Source organism: Myotis davidii, unplaced genomic scaffold (assembly GCF_000327345.1).
Source record: "Myotis davidii unplaced genomic scaffold, ASM32734v1 scaffold332, whole genome shotgun sequence".
In the NCBI taxonomy this organism is placed as follows: domain Eukaryota; kingdom Metazoa; phylum Chordata; class Mammalia; order Chiroptera; family Vespertilionidae; genus Myotis; species Myotis davidii.
In genome coordinates, this window is record NW_006285779.1 from 7,442,654 (window position 1) to 7,465,102 (window position 22,449).

At 44.5% G+C, this 22,449-nt stretch overlaps 1 protein-coding gene across 3 annotated transcripts in view; it reads left to right on the forward strand.

Moving 5' to 3' along the window:
- The window catches only part of BLNK (B-cell linker), a 72,283-nt gene that overhangs the window by 17,907 nt on the left and 31,927 nt on the right, over window positions 1-22,449 (forward strand). For 2 of the 3 annotated variants that reach the window (XM_015559384.1, XM_015559383.1), the window contains exons 2-5: window positions 5,041-5,106; window positions 8,660-8,709; window positions 16,074-16,114; window positions 20,576-20,732. In XM_015559384.1, the coding sequence (XP_015414870.1) occupies window positions 5,041-5,106; window positions 8,660-8,709; window positions 16,074-16,114; window positions 20,576-20,732 (314 nt within the window). Of the gene's footprint in view, window positions 1-5,038; window positions 5,107-8,659; window positions 8,710-16,073; window positions 16,115-20,575; window positions 20,733-22,449 lie in introns of those variants that run through there. The other variant, XM_015559385.1, reaches the window with a different exon arrangement.

Genomic DNA, 22,449 nt, shown 5'->3' on the forward strand with positions numbered 1-22,449 from the left:
GGTTGACCCAGGACATTCCTTAAGGCTGCCACACTGCCAAATTTCTGTGACGACCTTAATGACAGGCAAAATTAGGAGCAGGCTTTCAAAGCTGTGTGATCTGAGACAAGCAGGATGACCTCTCTGGGCCTCAGCACCTGCATCTGTGAATGGCATTGGGGGTGCCAACTCAGCCTTGGGAGGCTGCCTCGGATTATCACCCATGGAAGGGACTGTCGAAACTTCTGTGCCGGCTCTACCGTGGACTCACTGTCCAGATGGAAGCAGACTTGGCTGCCTACTTTGAAAAGCTAAATATAACATCAATAAAGTCACAGCAAGGCCAGGCTGGGGGAAGTGGGACACGAGGAAGTTGGGCCGGAGGCTATGAAAAGGGCAGAGGGGGAACTGGGGACAAGTTCTGCTGCATGCAAATACCAGCTTAGTCACTAAAAAGTGCCATTCTGTTTCAAAATGACCGATGGTGGCCAGAGACTTCAGCTTTGAGACAGAAATTACCCAAAGGGAGATATTTTGTGTGAATCACCCTTCTCTGTGTATACCTGTCCCCAGGTTTCACACAAGTCACAAGATTTTAGTCCGGGACCTCTCTCCTGCATTACAGTCCAAGAGGGCAAGATCTGTGTTGAGCTTAGCTCTGCGCCCTGCATATGCCTTGCTCAGTGTGCATTCAGAGAGTATTGGAATAAATAACAAACACATGTCTTGTGTAAAACAAATAATAACCTTAAACTTTAAGGGGAGCCCCCCAAAATCAGTAAATCAAGATAAACAATATAGGGTATCCCCAAAAATGTATATAAACTTTGTATAATTTTTAATTCCAATGAGTTAAACCTGAAAAGGAAGAAACATCAATTGAATTATCACTAATTCAGTATTAAGTATAATATTTTAAAAATCAAAATTAATACAAAAAAATCCCTGATGAAGAAAATATTGACATTTTAAATGAAGACAGGACTAGCCCTGGCTGGGTTGCTCATTTGGTTAGAGTGTCATCCCAGTATGCCAAGGTTGCAGGTTCAATCCCTGGACAGGGCACATACAGGAATCAACCAATGAATGTATAAATTAATGTTTCTCTCTCTCTCTCTCTCTCTCTCTCTCTCTCTCTCTCTCTCTCTCCCTATCTCTCACTAAAAATCAATAAAAACATATCCTTGGGCGAAGATTTAAACAAAACTGAAGATGGGACTAGTACTGCTGATTTATTTTGCCTTAGGCCCCAATATGGTGGGGCACCGCACTGTGTCCAGGCAAATTTCTCTTTGAGAGCTGTTGACCTTGTGGCCATCAGTGTTTCTTCTGCCCAGATGAGGCCTGAAAGGACACTCCTAACATTACCCCAGTGCTTTTGCTATCCCATGGCCATGGCTTGGGCTGGGGCCCAGGAGAGTTGCCTTCATACTGATCTCCCAGCCAGCAGTGTCCCCATGCCCAGGCCTCCCCTAATCCATTCTTCTCCCCAGTCAGGACACACCCCTGAGCAAAGGTCTCTGAAAGGGCTTCCCACCGCTTATAAACCCCATCTCCTGGACCTAACACAGACCTTAACTCCTTGCACCCCAAGCTTAAATTACTATGCCCCTCCCTCCAATACCCCAATTCTTGCCACTCTCAACTTCTCACTAGACCCCAACACCCGAGACAATTTCACCTGGGAGCCTTTGTACTTGCTGTTCCACTACCAGGCTGCTGTTCCTCATTCTTTTTGCCTGGTGAATTTCTATTTTGCATGAGGATCCAGCTCCCAGGTCTCTTCATCTTAAAACCTTAAATCAGTTATCCCCTTCTTAGGATCCTCCCACCTCTCTGATCTTCCCTGTTCCCAGCAAAGAATTATGAGTAGTTTTCACTTGTTACCTATCTGGATCATATGAATTTTTAAAAATTAGCTTGTATTACTTTCACAAACTAAAGCATTAAAACTAGTTTCAATTTAGGACCCCAAAAAACAGTGTAAGATATAAGATACAAAAGATGTCACATGAACCAAATAATATTTCACAAATTGCTATTAGACTGGAGATTAAATGACCAATAACTAGTGCTACTAATTTAGGGTACATAAAATAAAACTTAAAGCTGCAAAAGACCCGAGGTTAAGATTCAGGAATAAAGAAGGAGGAGGAAGTTCCCTGCTCTTTTTGTTTGCAAAGAGTTGCTTTAATATGAGACCTTCTTTAATCCTAAATCCAGATTAAACAGAGATTTTCTTATTGTAATAACTACTAATAGCGGGCAGGTGGGAAGTTACTCTGTAATAACTATGTACTATCTCCCAATAGTTCCATGTGGGTACTGGAATTTCGGGGGAAATGCTTTGTAAAGTATATGATTGTCTAACCCAGCAATTCTCAACCTGTGGGTCACGACCCCTTTGGGGGTCAAACAACCCTTTCACAGGGGTTGCCTAAGACCATCAGAAAACACATATATAATTACATATTGTTTTGTGATTAATCACTATGCTTTAATTATGTTCAATTTGTAACAATGAAAATACATCCTGCATACCCTACTGTTATGACGATTCATAACAGTAGCAAAATTACAGTTATGAAGTGGCAACGAAAATAATGTTATGGTTGGGGTTCACCACAACATGAGGAACTGTATTAAAGGGTCGCGGCATTAGGAAGGTTGAGAACCATTGCTCTGAATGGCTCCATCCACACCGAAAAGCTTTGTAGCATGTGGGTTCTAAATCCTTACCGAACCAGAGAACATTCCTCCCAGGTACCCCCTCAACCCACAGGGTTTTACAGACCTGCGCTAAGCTTAATTGTGCACCACTATTTGTATTACCCAACAGAAGGCTCAGCTTCCAGAATCAGAGACATCTGCATGCAGGTTTATGGGAAATCACGATTTTCTCTGGGTACAATGATTGTGTATAATCTTTCCATTTTGTTAACTAAAACCCAGTCAAACAGTTTTTGCAGAACAAAGGAAAGGCTTGCCTGAAAGGTGAATTCAGATATTCTACTTTCTCAGGGCAGAGCCATGTTATTAGGAAGAAAATAAAACGTGGCCTGATCCTCCAATCCTGTCAACATGCTTCTGTATATATGTATGTAAAACAGATAAAAAGGCATACACTAAGGTCATGCTATCAAGAGTCAAATACTATAGAAAAGTTTTCATTGTAAAGTAAAAGTCTCCTTTTTATAAAGTAGGAGCCCCCTTCCCCACTCCAAGCCACCAGTCCTCACTGTCCAGATATAAGGACTGGTAGGGCCTGAAATCCCCTTGTCTGTTTGCCAAGCTGTGTGCCCGGCTACTGGGCAGTGTCCATCCAGAGGCAAGGGGTTCCCTTTTCTAATTTGTGTAAAAGCACTCCATTGGCTCTGAAAACCACCTTTTAATGACCTCTTGTGTATCTTTCTAGAAAATTATGCACATACCAGCACATATGCGTGTATATGGCCTCCCCGCCCCCCGCCCCCGACAAAGATGGCACATACTACACACTATTCTGAACTGCCCTTCCTTCTTTTTTCCTCTTCCTCCTTTTCCATTTTTATTTAACTTAATATTTCTTGGGGATTTTTATATACCAGCAATACAGATGTTTGTTTTTTAAAAAGGGGTTTGTGGTATTCTGTCATATAGCTTTATCAAAGTTTATTTAAGTAGTTCCCTTTTAGTGATTGATGGGTGTTTAGGTTGTTTCCAGTTTTTTTCAGGGGAAGGCAGAAAGGATGAGGGTTATTATAAATAAGGCTTATATGTGTACAATGTGGATATCTATATAATAGTATAATTTTATGACCATGTTCATAAGGCAATTCCTAACAGTGGAATTTCTGGGTCAAAGGCATGGACATTTTAAATTTTGACAGATAATGACTGTAACAATTTACATTCCTAAGAATATCTGTATTCTCATACCCTCATTAACCATGGGTATTGTCACACAAGTTAAGTTTGGCCAGTCTGATAAGCAGAGCATATCTCACTGTTGTTTGATTTAGATCTCTTTAAATATAAATGATATCTTTTCATTGGGTCCAGCCAGTGTGATTCTGTTGGTTGAGCATCGTCCCATGCACCAGGAGGTCACCAGTTCAATTCCTGGTCAGGGCACTTGCTGGGGTCACATTGCAGGCTTTATCCCCAGTGAGGGTTGGGGGCGGGTGGTGAAGAGGGCGCAGGAGGCAGCAAATTGATGTTTCTATCTTTCTCTCCCTTTCCCTTACTCTCTCTGAAATCAATAAAAACATATTTAAAAATACATATATATCTTTTCATTGGTCTGTTGGCCACTTATGTTTTTCTGTTAGCGATATGTTCACATCCTTTGCTCATTTTTCTATTGAATCATTAATCATTTTTTACTTCGTTGTAAGATTTCTTTGTAAATCAAAAATTGTAGTCATTATTGTAATTACTACCATTATTGTTATGTGTTACAGATATTTCTTCCACATGTCATTTATCTTTTGATTTTTGTGCATATTACTTTTTGTTCTACAGAAGTTTCAAATACCTGTGCAACCAGATTCACTAATCATTTTCTTTATGGATTTTCTATGTGTGTAACTTTTAAATGACAATTAAAATTACAATTAAAGTTAATGAAAAAAATTTTGGACCTGATTTCAGCCTATCCTGTGAGCTTCAAGATAGCCCCATTCTTGCAATATAGGGGCTGAGAGGACAGTAAGTGATGAACAATGAGGCTTATGATGGGATCAGAGGGCTTGGACCTCACATGTCTCCTCAGAACAGACAGCTCTGGGAATCAGAATTCCCCTTCACAGATGCCTGATGGGGCCACGGCCCAATGACCACATTCCTTATAGAACCATAGAATCAGTGTTGAAGTTAGCTGCTATCTGCTCTAATCTCTCTCTGCACCACTGAGCTATACCGGCCATTAAATATGATTAATTAAACTTAAAGAAATACAATATAATTCATGCTATTTGGGATTTTATTGTAAGGTTCTGTCTCTTTTCAATAGGATAGATTTTTTTTTAAAAAAATCAACATAGTTATTAATATTTTATGTTTAATTTTTGTCTCTTACAGGCAGCTTCAAAAGATGGTCCATGATATTAAAAACAATGAAGGTGGAATAATGAACAAAATAAAAAAGTAAGTTAGACTCCAGAGCACTATATGAGCACTTATCTGAACATGTTATGCCAGCCTCCGAAAGGGAAAAAACAAAGTTCTCTGGTTCCGAGTGAGGAGTTGCAACCTCTTTAGCATGTAACCCTTTCTTACTCGTGGCGGAGTCCACGGCACTCAGAGCCACATTCAGGAACCCTGCTGAGTGAACGGGGTGGTTCTCAGGGCACTTCACGTCCCCCCTCACTGCTCCAAGGGTGAGCAACGCCATTTGAGGTGCTGAGCAAATGTCAAAATGACGTTTACTGAAGTAGGAAATCAGCTTCCAAAACCATTCAGCTAAGGGTCATGAGGACAGAGTTGGAAAAATCCTAAAGAGAAGTTACGAGAACACAGCCCAAGCTCCTTTAGGATGCCATACCTCTCTTCCAAATTTTGATTTCTGCTTTTTCAGTTATTGCCTTAAATGGTGTTTTCAATTGGCACTTATAGAGGGAAAGCTAGAATTCTCCATCTTCCTGTACACCCCAAACTCTTAAGCTTTTGTTAAGAGAAGAGAAATTGTACATAATATTGTACATACTCACATTTGACACTCAAAATCTAAATCAAGTAGAAAGGGGAACTGTTATTTGTTAAGTTTTTAAGTTTGTGTTTTCTTAAAGAAAGTAATACAGATTCACCCGGGAGGTTGGGGGGAGGGGGGCGTGGAATATCAAAGAGTTCAGAGTTGTATAGTCAAAAGCTTCTACTTCTTCATATCCCTACTTTAACCTACTCCCCAGAAATGGACATTGTCATGTGTGAGTTTGGTATATAAATCTATATGTATAAGCTTATACAGACATATACATACAATGACATGGATACAATGCATGCCTATACACACAAACATTTTCATCATGAATGGTATATTTATAATCCATTCTACCAACTTGCTTTGTTTGGTGATTTTACTTAATGGTACATCATGCACATCTGTCTTCATTGGTATGAGAAAATAAACCATATTCCCTTTTAAAAAGATGATTAATAGTCTACTAGAAATGTATTATTTTCATTTCACCAAGCATATATTGTTGGATATTTTTTAAAGATGTGGGGGGAAGGTTGGGAATTTAAACTAGAACATTTTTGGAGGGCAATTTGATAATATCAATTTAGATAAGATCAAAATTTTGTGGGCACTTCTTTCAGTTTAACTGCCACAAATAATATTTTAATAAATATCCTTTGCAGACTCTGAGTATACCAGAAAGCTAAATTCCTGAAATGAAATTTCTGGGTTGAAGGATATGTGCCCTGGAAGTCTTTATGGATGTTAGCAATTTGCTTTCCCAAAATTTTGTACCACCAATGGTGTATGAAAGTACATTGCCTTCAGAACAGAGTGTCTTCATTCTTTTTGGTCTTTGCAAAACTTAAAAGTAAGAAACCACTTTTGTGGTGTTTTCACACTATAAAATGTAAATGGGTCTCCATGTGTATAAGTGATCATCATAAAATAGTTAAAATGGTCTGCTTGTGGGGCAATAGTCATCATGGAGGAGGAGAATTTCTCTTCCTGTCTGTCCTGTGACTGGGAGAGGAGAGGAGTGTGATTGTTTTCATTTGTTTCAGAATTTCATTGAAATGAGAGAGCCCGCTATCATTGTTTTAATCACTAGCAATTCTAGATTATCTCACAGCTGCCAGTTTTACAATGCAGCAGTTTTCTCAATAGTATGAAGCCTCTATATAAAATGGCCATTCCATGGTCAATTATACTTACAGCAGCCACAGGGCTCAAATTTTTCCAGGCAGTTTCCATTGCAGTATACCCATTGCACTTTTTGTTTTCCAAAAAATGCACTTTCACTTGACAAGCTGTGTTTGTTCTCAGCTTGGAAAATATGGCTGCCATAGTCATTACCCATGGTGAAGTCAGGGGCCCTTTGGTTTGAAGTGACTTGTAGTTCTTAGCTCTCACTCGTTGCCAGGCAACAGGTGCCACCTTGAAAGGAGGAAGCATGGTTGAACACACTGGTTTCCTAACCCAAAACTGTGACAGAGCTGTCACTGGTCACGGCCGAATGAGAAAATTAGGACCTTGAAGTGCTGGGGGCTGGTGTGTAGCTGCTGGCTGCTAAGTGGGGCCCAAGCCACACCTTTTATTCCTGGCCTGTGTTCAGTGACCCAGTCCTTTCTTGAGTCTGTCCTTTATTCTGAGATGATGACCCTCATACATTTGGGGGGGGGGATTAAAATAACCTTCCTTTTCTTTTAGGAAATGATTACAAAAGTGGGTAATAGTTGGTTTGTGCTTTTTGAAATTTTACTGGTCCATGAATAGATGTGGCCCAGATCCAGTTTTGCTTTTTCTTCCCTACAACACCTTTGATAATATCTCTCTCTTCCCTTCCCCTGCCTTCCCTTCCCTTCCCTTCCCTTCCCTTCTCTCTCTCTCCACCTCAACACAGGTCTAATGATCGTATCTTCCCCAGCACACCCTGCTAGTAGGTTTGCTATGAGAATTGAATGAAATAATAATAGATGTGAGAGTCTTTGGGAAAACCAAAAGCAGGATTTCTACACAAATATAAATATTGTTATTTTTGCATCATTACAATTCTGGTTTATAAGTCTTGTTTTTTTGTAATCAAACATGAATTTCTGAACTTCTATTTTTTTCTCCAAGCAATGAAATATGCTTTGTGTGTGATGATTACCTTATACTGTATGCTGCGTCTAAAGGATGTGATATTTTAGTAAAGAAAGTCTACTGGATATAGGTTTTACTTATATATTTAAAATTTTTAATTAAGTAAATCATTCTCAAATAAAATTGGTAACTGTTATTAAAAGTAATAATTCACCATAAACCGTAACCATTTCAAATACCTGTAATGGAAGGGAAGGTGTTGCCAATACTCATAAAAAGCCTAAAAATTGGGATGCATTTTTAAAATGTAATTTGAACTTCCTTCTTTTAAAGAGTGGGGAAGGATTGTGAATATTCAGAATGTTTTATATGTGTATAAAGATACCACAGAAGTTTTGAAAGAGCTTGAAGCAGTTCAAGTTCTAACTAAGCGAAATATCGCAATCCCCAACCTAGAGATACTCACTGCTCACTTATTTGTCAGCTTTTCCATAGCACAGAAACAATTTCAGTCCAACCTGCAATTAAAGTGCTGATGAGAACTAATTTTTCCTATTAAAGTCTTCATTAATTATTTATTAAAATAGAGTACATCTTCCCTTACCTTCCTATCAACCAATCAACATTCATCACTTATCTTCCTTGAACCTCTGGACTCAGTGCTTAGACTCTGACCTCTCAAAGCCCTTTCTCCGCTTGGCTTCACCTTTGCCAAGTCACAGCCACATTGTGCACTGGGGACAAGGGGAGAGCTAGGAAACCTCTGATTAATGGCTTGACTACATTTTCAATATATTTGGTCTTTCTATGCAATGGGTCCCCAAAAAAAGCCATTATTCTATTCGTTATCTCTTATCTCTATATCTGCTTATATTATGGGCCTTGACAACAGATGTCCTACCCACTGACCTTTTGTCTAATGGTTGTTTCCCACAGGCTGAAAGTCAAAGCACCTCCAAGTGTTCCTCGAAGGGACTATGCTTCTGGTAAGAGTATTTCTAAAATACTTGGATTCTTGACTAATTTAAGGTGTATATTTACTTCTTGAAAAGAGAACTATGTTCTACTCACATGGAAACAAAAGGTGCCCATTTTTCAAAACTATTTTTTTTATTGATTTCAGAGAGGAAGGGAGAAGGAGAGATTGAAACATCAATGATGAGAGAGAATCTTTGATTGGCTGCCTCCTGAACACCCCTTACCGGGGATCGAGCCCACAACCTGGCCATGTCCCCTTGACCACAATTGAACCCGGGACCCTTCAGTCCACAGGCCAAGGCTATAACCATGTAACCAAACCAGATAGGGCAAAAGGTGCCCATCTTAATTTTAAGAATGACCGAATCCTATCCATCCATCTGACAACCATCCATCCATCTAGTCATCTACTTATCAAACTTTTATTAAGCATCCTCCATGTGCCAGGCACATGCAAGGTCTCAGGTAGAAACTCAGTACTAAACAAGATAGCATCACACTCACAGAATTTATCGTCTAGAAGGGAAGACAGATGGTGTTAAAAGTAATTACATTTCAGTGTGATTGGGAAGCACAAAGTTCTACAGCAGTATCTAATCTAATCTGATGTGGAGGATGTGGGGGAAGTGGGGAAAGGAAGGCTTCCTGGATAAAGAACTTAAAATGGATATTTGAAGGGGGTGGGGATAAATTATTGGTGGCACACCGTTACTCAATCCTTTCCCATTCCAAGTAGAATCAAATTCATCAGGGGAGAATAGTTACTCTTGCGGTTGGTAGTTTTTATGGCAGTTGTGAGCAAAGTAAATTATCCAGCATACTTCTCTTTTCTAGAACAGATTCCTTAGGAGGATAGGTCTAAAATATGTTTCTAATGGCTTAAATGTAAAGATTTCTTAGATGTGGACAGATGTATATAGCCCTCAGTAAAACAACAACAACAACAACAAAAAACCCTTGTTCTTCTCTTCAAGTTCTAAAAATGAAAAGAAAACCAAGCAGGCTATACCTGTTAAGTACCCAAAGTTTTGATGGGAAAATATGAAATCATGGAGTGTCAGGTTTAATAGGAGCCCAGAGGTCAAACTGTCTAACATCCAATCCAATGCTAAAACCTACCCCACCACAGTGTACCACAAACAAGGCCCACTTTCTGCTGGGACATCTCCTGGGATGACCCCCCAAACCTGTCTGGGCCAGTCAGGGGCAGGCAGCCCTGGCAGGATATAGATGTGACCCATTTCCTTGTGGCTTCATAGTCTGTCCTGATGGCCACACAGACCCCTCCTTCTCTTGTATTTTTTACTTGGGCAAAAGCCAGGTAACATTCATCATTTATTCACCCTTTTGCCTAACCCCCACACACTAGAGGTCATCATTGATTGCTTCTCGTCCTTCCCTCTCTACCAAAAAAAATATATAATAATAATAATCTCTAAATCCTATTAATTTTAGCTTTTAAGTGTCTCTGAAATATGTTTTTCCCTCTCTGTTCACATAGCTATAGCTCAGAGCCCTGTCATCAGGCTGTGTGTCCCAGTACAGAAGCTTCTAAATAGTCTTGTTAATTCCTAATCCCATGTGGTCCTCTCAACCTTCACCAAGAGTTGTTCTGAAATTATGAATATAATGTCCTTCGCATTATATTCTCATGGCTTTACATCAGCAGCAGGAGGAATTGCCAACCACTGAGCCTGCATACAAGGTCCTTCAATGCCTAGCCACAGGCTGTGTAACCCTGGACCAAGCACTCTCCTCTCCTTTTCTATATCACACAGGACTGAACAAGAAGCTGTCAGCTTCCCGCCAATGCTAATACTGCACACGCACAGAAACACAAGCCTCTGGAGCCCCGGGCCCAGGGTGATGCAAGCTTCTAAACTCCCCTGGCTTTAGGAATTTGCCTCTTCCAGGTTGTACTTAATCTCTCTGGGTCTCAGCTGGGTCTTCTAAGCCTTTGCTGCTTGAAGTGCGATCCCTAGCGTGCAGCATCAGCATTACCTGGGAGCTGATTAGAAATGTAGACTCTGCCCCACCCAGGAACTCAGGGATCAGAATTTTGTATTTTAACTAGAGCTCCAGGGGATCTGAATGTACGTATATTAAATTTGAGAAACCCTGCTATAATCCACCAACTCTGTCCTTACTGCGGCTCCTGAACTGTCAAATCCATGAAGTTCCTGGAAATTCATCCTATCGCTGAGATCCCCTCACCCAGGCCTTGCCTACTCTCCTCTGCTCTGACACCCAGTCCCCAAAAAAGGTCCTTTTGGCAAAACCACCATCACCACCTGCAGTGAGTACCTCCTTTGCCATTTCCCTCTGCCCCCTCTCCTCCCCGCCCCACAACTCATGTTCTAGAAGCATTTCCAGCTGCTTCCTCTGAGCCTTGGGGACCCTAAACAGTTACAAGCCCGGGGCCTTGGAAAACAACCCTGACAGCTCCTCCTGAACGTAGGGGGTCTGCAAGGTCCCTGAACGTGCCAGGGCTTGGAGACCTTAGCCCACCAGACCTCCAGAGCCCAGTCAGGCACTCTCTGGAGGCCTTGAGTCCACCAAAGACTCCTGAAACAGCCCCACCTCTCTCCCCCAGATGTGGGAATTATGTCCTTTTTCCAGTCCCGGAAGCAAATGGCTTCCCCACCCTCTACCCAGGAAAATGTGTTGACCTTGGTGATAGAGACCTTCAGGAAGCAGAAGATGGAAAGGGCCAGTGCCCACAGCGGTCAGCAGAAGAGTCACCATAGTCCCTCCTCTCCTTACAGGGGTGGGGAACCTTTTTCTGCCAAGGGCCATTTGGATATTTATGACATCATTCATGGGCCACACAAAATTATCATTAAAAATTAGCCTGTTATACTTGGTCAAACCTGATTTCCCAGATGAAGAAAATGCACCTCGGGAACGTTAAGTAACACGCCCAAGGTTACTGCAGCCACTGCAGGAAACCCACCCCAGCTCCCATCCTGCTGGTCCTCCCTTTGACCCAAGCTGAGATGGTTACACTTTTTTGGGTAATTTCTTACTATTTTGAACCCCCAGAGCCTTTGACAATAACACCAGAACCTGCTTTCCAGTTCCTGTGCTTTCATAGTTAAACAACCTCTAGTGTCTTTGTCTGGCTCAGGAGCTGGCGGGTGTGTATGTGTGTAGAGAACCAGTCGTGGGGACCCCAGAGCCTGCTGAGGTCATTGCAGAAGCTCCCGTGATCCCTGCACAAGCCCTGAGAGGTCAGAACTGAATAAGGCCTCTCTCCTTGTGTACTTGGGCTCTGCTATCCAGAGGCTGCTGTGCTGTCCCTAGGAAGCCCACCCTCTGCTCCCACCACTGATAGCATGCAGGGAAGAGATCGGAGAAGTGATAGGGGTGGGCAGAGGAAGTTACCTGCACAGGGATTTCTGGGTAAATGTCCGCCACAGAAGAATGGGATACACATAACAACCCTTTGTCCACAAAGGAAGTGAAATATAGCACAGCTTTTTCTTCCATGTCCTCAGTGAAGCCAGCATTCACTTGGTTTTCCGTCTCCTCATTTATACTCTAACTGGTGCTGCCAACAAAGTTCACATGGGGAGAGCTGATTCCACATCAGTCCTGCCTCATGGAACTAAGAATAAAGGAATGAAACTTGTACTCAAGGTATTTTATAGCCTAGAGACGATCATCCAATTCAAGCTTTTCATGTTAGGAATAACTGGAAACCACAGAGGCAAAGTGACTGCCAAGGTCACACAGCCAGGTGATGGCTAAGCCATGACTATGTCCCCCTCTTATGCACACTCACCACCCTGTTAATGGGGCCCTGGGTAGGGATGAATAAACATACCAAAAAAGGGAATTTCAAAGATGCATTTAGACTCAAATCACCTCTCCTAGCCAGGCTGGATCTGGCCTTGGCCTCAGTTCCCACACTAAGTCACATTCCTTTATCTTTTCAGGGTGTACCTAGTGGGACTGTCCACTCACAGCCTCCCCTGCCTTACAGTTCTGTTTTATATTCCTTCCCTGAATCTGTCTCCACCACTAAAGCTGGTCCACCTGCCTTCCATCTTCCCTTCCTGCACCCCACTGTGGTCTTCCCATTGGTCCCTGCATCCCACCACCAGCTCTATAGGAGGAGAATGGGAGGACTCCTGGTCCAGGGCACAGCCAGAGTGGAATCAGAGCCACAGTTGACACTGTGTGTCAGACACCAGCTGTGGAATGCACCCCTAAAGTCCATGGCCAAGATGCCACCAGCACAGCCCCACAGTCTCTGAGGCTCCTGAGGACTCAGAACCGAAAGGCTGACTTCATCCCCTTGCCTTCACCCCTTCAATCAAGATCACGCCACAGAGCCCTTTGCTGTCCTTCCAGCCATCCCTCCCCTCCCCAAGACCCCCAGTCTATTTCAGCCTTCATGACTTCATGGCTGCGTGACTCAAACACCATACTCATTAGCCTCCCCATCTCCAGCTTGTAACTAGGACCACAGTGTCCCTTGGATGGCAGTGACTCTAGCTTTGTTTTCCCTCCTGGCAAATTCTCCTGTGACTCTCCAGTGGAGCACATTCATTCTGTACACATCTGTGTCTTATGGCTGCCCCTTCCATCCCTCAGCTCTAAGTCCTACTTCTGGGCCTGGCACACAAGCCTGTCTTAGGGGATGAAAGGGAGATGCCCTCCTTCATCTTCATTCTCTTGCTAAAGTCCCACTGGTCCTTTAGGGCCCAGTCCAATTCCATCTTTGACACAAAGCTTCATGCCTTCACCGACCACACCTTTCTCGATCTTTCCCAGCACCTGGCCATGACTCCAGGTGCTGAGACACTTATCAGGAAATTTTACACCACCTGGACTGTCTGATACACCTTGTTCTCCTCAACTCTAGGTCTTTTATTACTGTTGTACTGGGTGGCTCAGTGAGAATACCTGGAACTTTGGGGTCCTTTCGACTTGGGGTGGCATCCTGGCTTTGTCCCTTAAGCACTGCGTGAACCAAGAAAAGTTTTGTAACTTCCCCAGGCCTCAGCTCCCTGATCTAGAGATAAGATTACCTATCCTTCAGGTTATTGTGAGAATTAGGGATAAAGTCCATCGATAGTAATAACTGGACCCTAACTCTATGTCAGGTTCGCCTCTAAGCACTTTCCATGTGTCCTTTCACTTTCATTCTCTCAAAACCATATGATATAAGTACTACTAATCATGTCCATTTTAGTGATGAGAAAACTGAGGCCTGGAGGGTAAGCAATTCACTGGAGGGTAAGGTCACACTGCTAACAAATCACAGAATCAGGCTTTTAAGCAAGACACTGGACCCTACATGTCTTAGCTTGGAGCAGACACTGAGATGGGGGCCACTGTGGCCATTGTAGCGTGTAAGTGCCAGGTGCTGTGTCCACAGGCTTGAGAAGGCCATGTGAATTGCAAAGCCTGGGTGAGGCAAGAGGACAAGTCCCTTTATTGTGTGGCAGGAAATTATGACACAGTCAATGAGCCTAAGCCCCCAAACAGGTCCAGGACACAGTAGGAGAGGCTTTCCCCAAAAAGGAGGCCCAACCAGCTTCTCAGCTTCTTGGCAAGGGCAGGAAATCCCACACCCCAAATTGAACCACCTGGCCCATATTAAACTTGAACTTACCCTCCTGAAAAGTTCACCCACTACACTAGAGGCTATCTTAGCTCCACGTCTTTGTGGTAGCCATACCACATGGTTGCCATTAGAGTGAAATAGAATTGAAATGGTTTTGAGGGTTTATTGAGAATTATCAATCCCCAAGACAACAAGTAATACTGATACAGCATTTACTGTGTGCCAAAGCACATGTATTATATTACTTGACTCATAAAAACATGGCAGGCACTATTCTTATCTTTGTTTAAGGTGGGGAAATGGAACTTTAAACACTAAAGTACTGGTCCACTGCCAAGCAGGTGGCAAAAACCAGAGCCAGGATTGGAACCCAGGGAGCCTGGTTCTAAAACACCTGCATACCATGGAAGCTCCCTGAAGTGCTGGAGAACTGCCCACTACTCTAGATCTAGTAGGTTGGCTTGTCATGCTTTCTAGTCTGGACAATGGCCTGCAAGGTTGTGACTCTGCATTTAATCTCTAAGGCCATTTAACCAGATGATGCTGTGAGCTGCTTGTGGAACCGGAAGACAGAGAGGAGGGGCACCATCAAATAACCTCTACCACGTGATACTTTTGTCTCTTTACTGCCTCGGTGTGTCATGATGCCCAGAGGGGGCCATTCTGTTTTTTTCTAGACTTTACCTGAATGCACAGTGGAGCGCCAGGTGGTTCACAAGAGATTTCTGCAGGAGCCAACAGATAGCCAGGAGCTAACAGATAGCCAGGAGCTAACAGATAGCCAGGAGCTAACAGATAGCCAACTCCACCCCCTACACTAGCTAGCCACATCAATTTTTAAAAAGTATTTTTTTATTGATTTCAGAGAGGAATGGAGATGGAGAGAAAGATAGAAACATCAATGAAGAAAGAAAAAAATAAAAGAAAGAAACATCAATGATGACAGTCATTGATTGGCTGCCTCCTGCACACCCCACTCTGGGGATCAAGACCGCAATACCAAGCATGTGTCCTGACCAGGAATCAAACTGTGACCTCCTGGTTCATAGGTCAACACTCAAATACTGAACCATGCCAGCTGGGCTGTAACACCCGTTTTTATACCCCTGCAGAGTCTAGGATGGTGCCTGCACCCTGGAGCTCAAAGACAGTGAGGCAGCATGGCACTGGGGTTCAGAGCTTGCACTTGGAAGTCAGCCCATAGGGCTCAACTATTCACTATCTGATCTTGGGTGTTAGTTGTTCTGGCCCACTCTCCATCTGATTAGGAACAGGGCCTGGATGAGAATTTAGGTCTGACTCCAGGTCCAGTGCTCTTCTTACTGCACCATCCACATACTGATTCAAAGAAATCCTTGGGAGCAACACAGTATGAACTGCAGGTTCCTACTGGGTTACTCTAAGGTCCCCAAAATGTCCCTTGACAAAGATAGACATGGGTCAAATGCACCATTTCTCTGCTCCCAGCGCGACTTCTCTTAATGCTATGAGAACTGACTTTAAAAAAAAAAGGATTTGAAAGTGAATGAATATTAGATGACTGTAATAACCAATCAAGGTCAAGTAAAGGAGACCAGGAAGCCCCAGGGCAGGGAAGGCAGGTGCAGGTGCTGTGGACAGAGTGGAGCTGCCAGCTGAGATTTATGTTTATGCATTCTGCCTCCTCCGTGTTTCAAGGGCAAGTAAAGGGGACCAGGAAGCCCCAAGGCAGGGAAGGCAGGTGCAGGTGCTGTGGACAGGGTGGAGCTGCCAGCTAGATTTATGTTTATGCATTCTGCCTCCTCCGTGTCATTTCAGAGAGCCCTGCTGACGAAGACGAGCAGTGGTCAGATGACTTTGTAAGTATTGCTCCTGGGACGAGGAGGGTACTGTTCCCACCAGGGCTTTTCTAAGGGTTTATTTCTGAGTCACACACTGGAGGTCAGCTGCACATCACAGAGAGGAGGTGGCCGGGCCACCTGCAGACATGGCAGCAATGACCTCAGGCTGCTTTGAGCTACACCATGCCAGGCGAAGAGCTTTATGTGCATTGCCTCACCTAAGCCCCACTACAGCCCTCTGTAGGCATTCTTATCCCAATTTTCTGCTAATATCCACAGTACTCACCAGTATGGCCAAAATAGATGATAAAATGTTTAAATATTTCCATGTCAGTTAGCAAATGCCTCCCTCCTGAATTCCCCAGTGCCCATCACTTCCTGGCCCCTGCACACAAGCCCAAACAAACCAATAACCAAAGAGTAAATGCCTGGCACATTAGGGGCATTGGGACATTCTTCAGGGCCATTGTTAGACATTTTGAATATTAGCCCCACCAATTTTACAGCTGAAGAAACGAAGGCATGAAAAATTTAACTTGCAGTTCCAAAATTCTCACTCAGACACTCAGATCTCAAACCCAGGCTCCAAGGTGCTTGCTGTGACCGAGCAGGCTAGCAGAGCATCAGAGGCCAGACTGAGAGAAGGGCACTGGCCGTGATGACATTGGGAGAGTGGCATGTCCACATTACCTGTAAACCTCTTCAAGGTATCTTTACAACCCACAAAACCCCAGCAACCACTTTTCCCTTAGGCTGAGTCTTATAGGGACAAGACAGCCTAAAAAAATTTTCTTCCCAATAATTATTTCTCATATGTCAAATTCATGCCTGTGAATCCAATCTGTGAACTTTAGATCTGGAATGGATCCAAGAAGGTCTCTACACAACAACATATCATATAAGGAAACAAAGGCCAAAAGAGTGAAAATGACTTGCCCACTGTCGTTCAGTTACTCAGCAGCCAGAATGAGAACTGGGGACCCCTGTCCAGTGCCCAGAATTGAGCCGGGGCTCATGTTGTGTAAACCACCTGGAGTTTACTCCGAGTATAAGGAGACAGAAGCTCCTCCCTTTTCGACTGCAGAGAAAAGATTTTTTTAAAGAGAGGACAAAAGGCTTCTCTAAAGGCAAGTCACTTGGGCATGGAGTTATTTCCCAGAGCCCAGCTGTCACTGATCCCTCACAAGCACTGCAACTGCGCCCCCTGCTGGCTGCACGCACTGAGCCACATCTTAGTAAAGTTAAGAAGCTGGTCCTCATGCTGAGGGAAGCCAAGGAAATTTAGCTTGCTGGCTGAATAAAAAAAGCACACAGTGGGAAATTAGGAAGCACAAAATAAAATCACCCTGAAGATGAGGAAAAGACTTATCTCAAAGTCAAACCACCAAAATCAAGGCACCAATTGTAATAAGGATTGAGAAACATTCACTCACAATTATTTTGACATTAATGGACGAAATCCAGACTTGTTGTAACACCTCTAGGCTCTGTGAAATCTGGTCCCTGTGGACATGTCCCGCCTTCCCCACCCCCAGTGCACCCCCTGCCAAGGCCTCATCATAGCCCAGGCGCACAGCCTGCCCTTAGTTCCTACAACATGCCAAGGCCCTGCCTGCCTCAGTGACTTCAGACTCGTGGCCCTTGGGCAGAAAAAAGAAGGCAAAAGAGGAGAAACCAAAGAGCAGCCTTCCATTCTTCCTCGCTTGGTCAGCTCCTTCTTGTCCTCCAGGCTTGGTTTAAATGTCTCCTCAGGCAGGCCTTTTAGGTACTCCATCCAAGGTAGAATCGCGCCCCCCACAGCGTGGTCTCAGGCCCCTGACCATTCCCCTAAGTCAGCGGTTCTCAACCTGTGGGTCGCGACCCCTTTGGCGGTCGAACGATCCTTTCACAGGGGTCGCCTAAGACCATCCTGCATATCAGATATTTACATTTTGATTCAGAATAGTAGCAACATTATAGTTGTGAAGTAGCAACAAAAATATTTTTATGGTTTGGTCACAACTTGAGGAACTGTATTTAAAGGGCCAGAAGGTTGAGAACCACTGCAAGACTATCCACTGAGCCAAACCGGTTAGGGCTGGGTGTTTTTATTTAATGTAAATCTTGGAATCCTGTAGGAAATAGTGATTTTTTTTTTAAAGAAATTGTACTAGATTCTGAATGACTAAATTTCATTTGCCAGAATTTATAATAATTTAGGGGAAGAGGATTTTTTTTAAACTTTCACAAGTTTGAACATATTCCTTTTTTTATTCTCTTGATAAAAAGGCATTCAAGTGCTCACTTTGGCAGTACATATACTCAAATTGGAATGATACAGAGGAGATTAGCATGGCCCCTGTACAAGGATGACACACAAATTCATGAAGCGTGCCATATTTTTAAAAAAGAAATAAAAAGGCACTCGATGCATTCTGCTGTGTTTGAAGCAGAAGGGGGCTCCTGGTGCATCGCCCAGAGAATAGATTTTCCAGCCCAGCACTTCTCCTGAGAGCCATTCCTTCCTCCTCAGTCCCTGCAGAGCCCAGGCAGCAGCTCAGTCATTCATTCCATAGCTCTGTGGTAGGCACCTGCCTTATTGCAGGTCCTATGCTGGGTCCTGGACAGACAGTCTCAGTCCTGTCCTCCTGCCTCCATCTGGTAGGCAGCCCAGTGTCAGAGGAACAGCTGACATGGAGTCCCTCTTCCCCTTCCTTCTCCCTCCTCTGCCAGGCTGCCCAGCCTGAGGGGCTGCAAGGACCCCAGAGTCCTCCCCAGGACACACAGTGCTCCTCAGCCGCCAGGTAATTAAGTCTCAGAAGTCCCATCCCTGGTCCATAAGAACTGAAACAAAGAGCAATGCCCAAACCTTCTCCTTCTCAGGCACATAGGTCCAGGTCCCTGCTGATTCTTTCACTTTCCAGATGTTAATTAAAGCAGCTGCTTCTCAGCACTTGCACTGATGCCTCCCAGAGAGGCTGCCACAGCAGTGGCTGGGCCCTTGGCCTAGATGAGCAGGGCTCAAACCACCTCGTGCTGGCCTAGGCTGGCCTTGGGAAGCCAGGCTCTTGCCTGATAAGCCTCCCCAGCCACTCTTTCACTCTCAGCTTACCTCCTAGATCCCCCGTCTGAGAATAGTCATTGACTTCTCAGAACACAGATTGCAGACTCAAATTACTCAACTCCTCTGTGCCTCAGTTTCCTCTACTATAAAATGGGAGAGTTTTAAAACACTATCTCATGATTGTGGTGAGGAGTAAATGAGGTATACAGCACATAGAAATGTCAGTTATAAGAATAATATCATTACTATCATTATTCTATTCCTCCCAAGTTCATGTTCAGGAAGGATTACTGAGCCCACACCCATCCCCCCGACCCCCAATCTGCTATTACTGGGATTGGGGTGTGGGAAAATCCCCCTACAGGAATTTTCTTATCTCACCCCATCCACCTTCTCTCCCACTCTAGGACAAGAACAACCACACCTTCTTTTCAGCCTCCTTTCTCATTTCTTATCCCACTCTTCACCCTATTCCTCTCCTCTCCCCATCTCCCTACAGACTGAGGAAGAAAGCATAGGCCTCACTCATGTATTTATTCATTCATTCATTCCAAACATACTGAGCTCCTATCATGTGCCAGCCCTGTTACAGGCCCTGAGGATACAGCAATGAAGGAAACACTACCCCTGCGTCAGTGTTATACAACTGCAAGTAAATGAAACGGGCCAAAGGGTAGATGCATCACCACTCACTGGAAAAGCATGTGTGGATCATGCATTGCCAGGCAGCAGTGGGGAGAGGGCAATGGACACAGAGGTTGGAGGACCTCTTAACTCCTGGACCAAATATTTCTTCCACACAAACATACACATGTGTGCTGTACACATAAGCTAGCTCTGGACAAAATGCACAAGCTAGTGGTTCTGTTTGCCTCTGGGGAGAGGAACTGAGTGGCTGGAAAGGAGGCTTCATTACATCCTTCCCAACTGCTTGAACTTTAGGACAAACATGTCAATGTATTTTTCAATCTTAACTTAAATATAATTTATATTTAGTAAAAGAATAGAGAGTGGACTCTGAGTCTGTGTGAAGCCCAGCCCCTCTAGCTTACCAGCTCTGTTTCTAAAATGTATATATTTTTTTCTTTCAACTTCTCAAAGGTATTTATGTTTTCCTGTGTGTCTCCTTCCCCTATCCTTATTAAACTTATTTTTCTCTCAACTGTCAGCCTTCATAATAATTAAACCTATGGTTATTCTATTTTTCTGTCTTCTTAAAATATATTTTCTCTTCCACGGTCAGCCACGCTGCGGGTTAAATGGCCCACCTGGTTTCCCGCCCCCACTCCCCACCCCCGCTCCCACCCCATCTGAGCCAGCCCGTCCAGGCCTTGCTTCCTCATCCCGACACTGGGGGAGCAGCTTGGCCCTCCAGATCAGGTCTGTCCTGACAACCAGGCACAGCTGGGCCCTGAGCACGGTGTCTGCACTTGCAGGACAGCGACTATGAAAACCCCGACGACCACTCTGACTCTGAGATGTATGTGCTGCCCGCTGAGGAGACTGGGGATGACAGTTATGAGCCACCGCCCGTCGAGCAGGAGACGAGGACAGTTCACCCAGCCCTGCCCTTCACCAGGGGCGAGTACGTAGGTGAGGCGGCCCCCCAGACCCTGGGTGTTTAGCGGGGAGGAGGGGACAGGCCAAGGTTGGTGGGGAAACCTCCCATTCCCACCACCTCCAGGTGGGTCATCTGGTCACTCAGGTAATGGAGCCCCAGCTGGCAAACCTGCCCATTTGTTGGGGGAAACCAGCCTTCCTAAATCAGGAATATTGGAAACAGACAAAGGATCAATGAAAACACCCTGATGGTTGCTCCCAACTCGCAACAGTCTGAGAAATCAACCCCGAGATTAGTCCCTACTTCTCCAGGCTTCCTGTGCACAAGGTTACACATTTCTCTTGAGAGGTCTATACAGAACAGGATGGCCATCAAGGATTCTAGTGTCTGCTACAGCCACTCCTTCCACTCCCACCCCCACACTGGCTGGCTGTGCACTCTGGGTCTAGACTGCAGGCTTTTAACTGGGGGTGGGAGTGGGGAGCTCTAAGCCTGGAATTAGCCTCATAGGTTAAATGGGCACAGCTCAGGTCTGGCCTCCAGGCCTGAATGTGGCTTTTTTAAAAATATATCTTTTTTATTGATTTCAAGAGAGGAAGGGAGAGGGAGAGATAGAAACATCAATAATGAGAGAGAATCATTGATAGGCTGCCTCCTGCATGCCCCACATTGGGGATTAAGCCTGCAACCCAGACATGTGCCCTGACTGGGAATCGAACCATGACCTCCTGGTTCATGGGTTGATGCTCAAACACTGAGCCATACTGGCTGGGCTCCCACATGGTTTTCTGAGGCAGGCAGAAGAGATGACAAATCAAACAATTTCTCTCTGAGGTGGATATGATGATCCTCATTTTAAAAATGAGGAATGTGAGAAAGGAAGATGATGGCATAGGTAAACGTCTGTACTCGCCGCCTCCCACAACCACATCATAATTCCAACTAAAATACAAAACAACAATCAACTAGAACCACTGGAAAGTTGGCTGAATGGAAGTCCTACAACTGGAAAAGTAAAAAAGAAAGCATACTGAGCCTGGTAGGAGGTGCGGAGGCATGGAACGGGCTGATCCGGCACCCATGTGTGCTGCTTTTTTAATCAGGAGGGAGATCATCTCGGCGGAGGCTGCCTGGAGGAGCAAGGGATCCCAGCCACACACCAGACCCCCAACCCAGGGTCCCAGAACTGGGAAAAGAAGTCCCTATAGGCTGTAAAAGCCAGTGGGGATTGGGGCTCATTGACACAGAGGCTGCTGGATACCCAGCTGTTCCTCTTAAAAGGCACAAACTGAACTTACAAGGTCTTGCTTCCTCTGAGCTCCAGCACCAGGGTGAGGCTTTGGAGGACACAGACACGTACAAGGAGGAACTGGATTGTCTGGCATTGGGGCAGAAATTTGGGGGAGCTTTCTTCCAGATGGAGGTGCTCGCAGGGATCATTGTTCTTATGCTGGCAGCCATTTCTGTTTGCTCCGCCCTGCTGATTCCCTAAGACCCCACCTCATCCAATTTACAACCCCATCCAAGCTGTGTGCAGTGGCTTTTGCATATAAATGACTTGACCTTGCTCTCAAACAAGCTGCAGCTGGGTCAGGGAGCCCTAAACCTATCAATAAAAGGCTCAAGACCTGGCACCAGCACCAGCCTGCCTTGCTTCACAGCTGGGCCTCATCTGGACACTTCCAAACCCGATACAAAGAGAAGGAATCTTCAGATCTCTCTGTAGCTCCTGCTGTGTGGCCCCAGGCA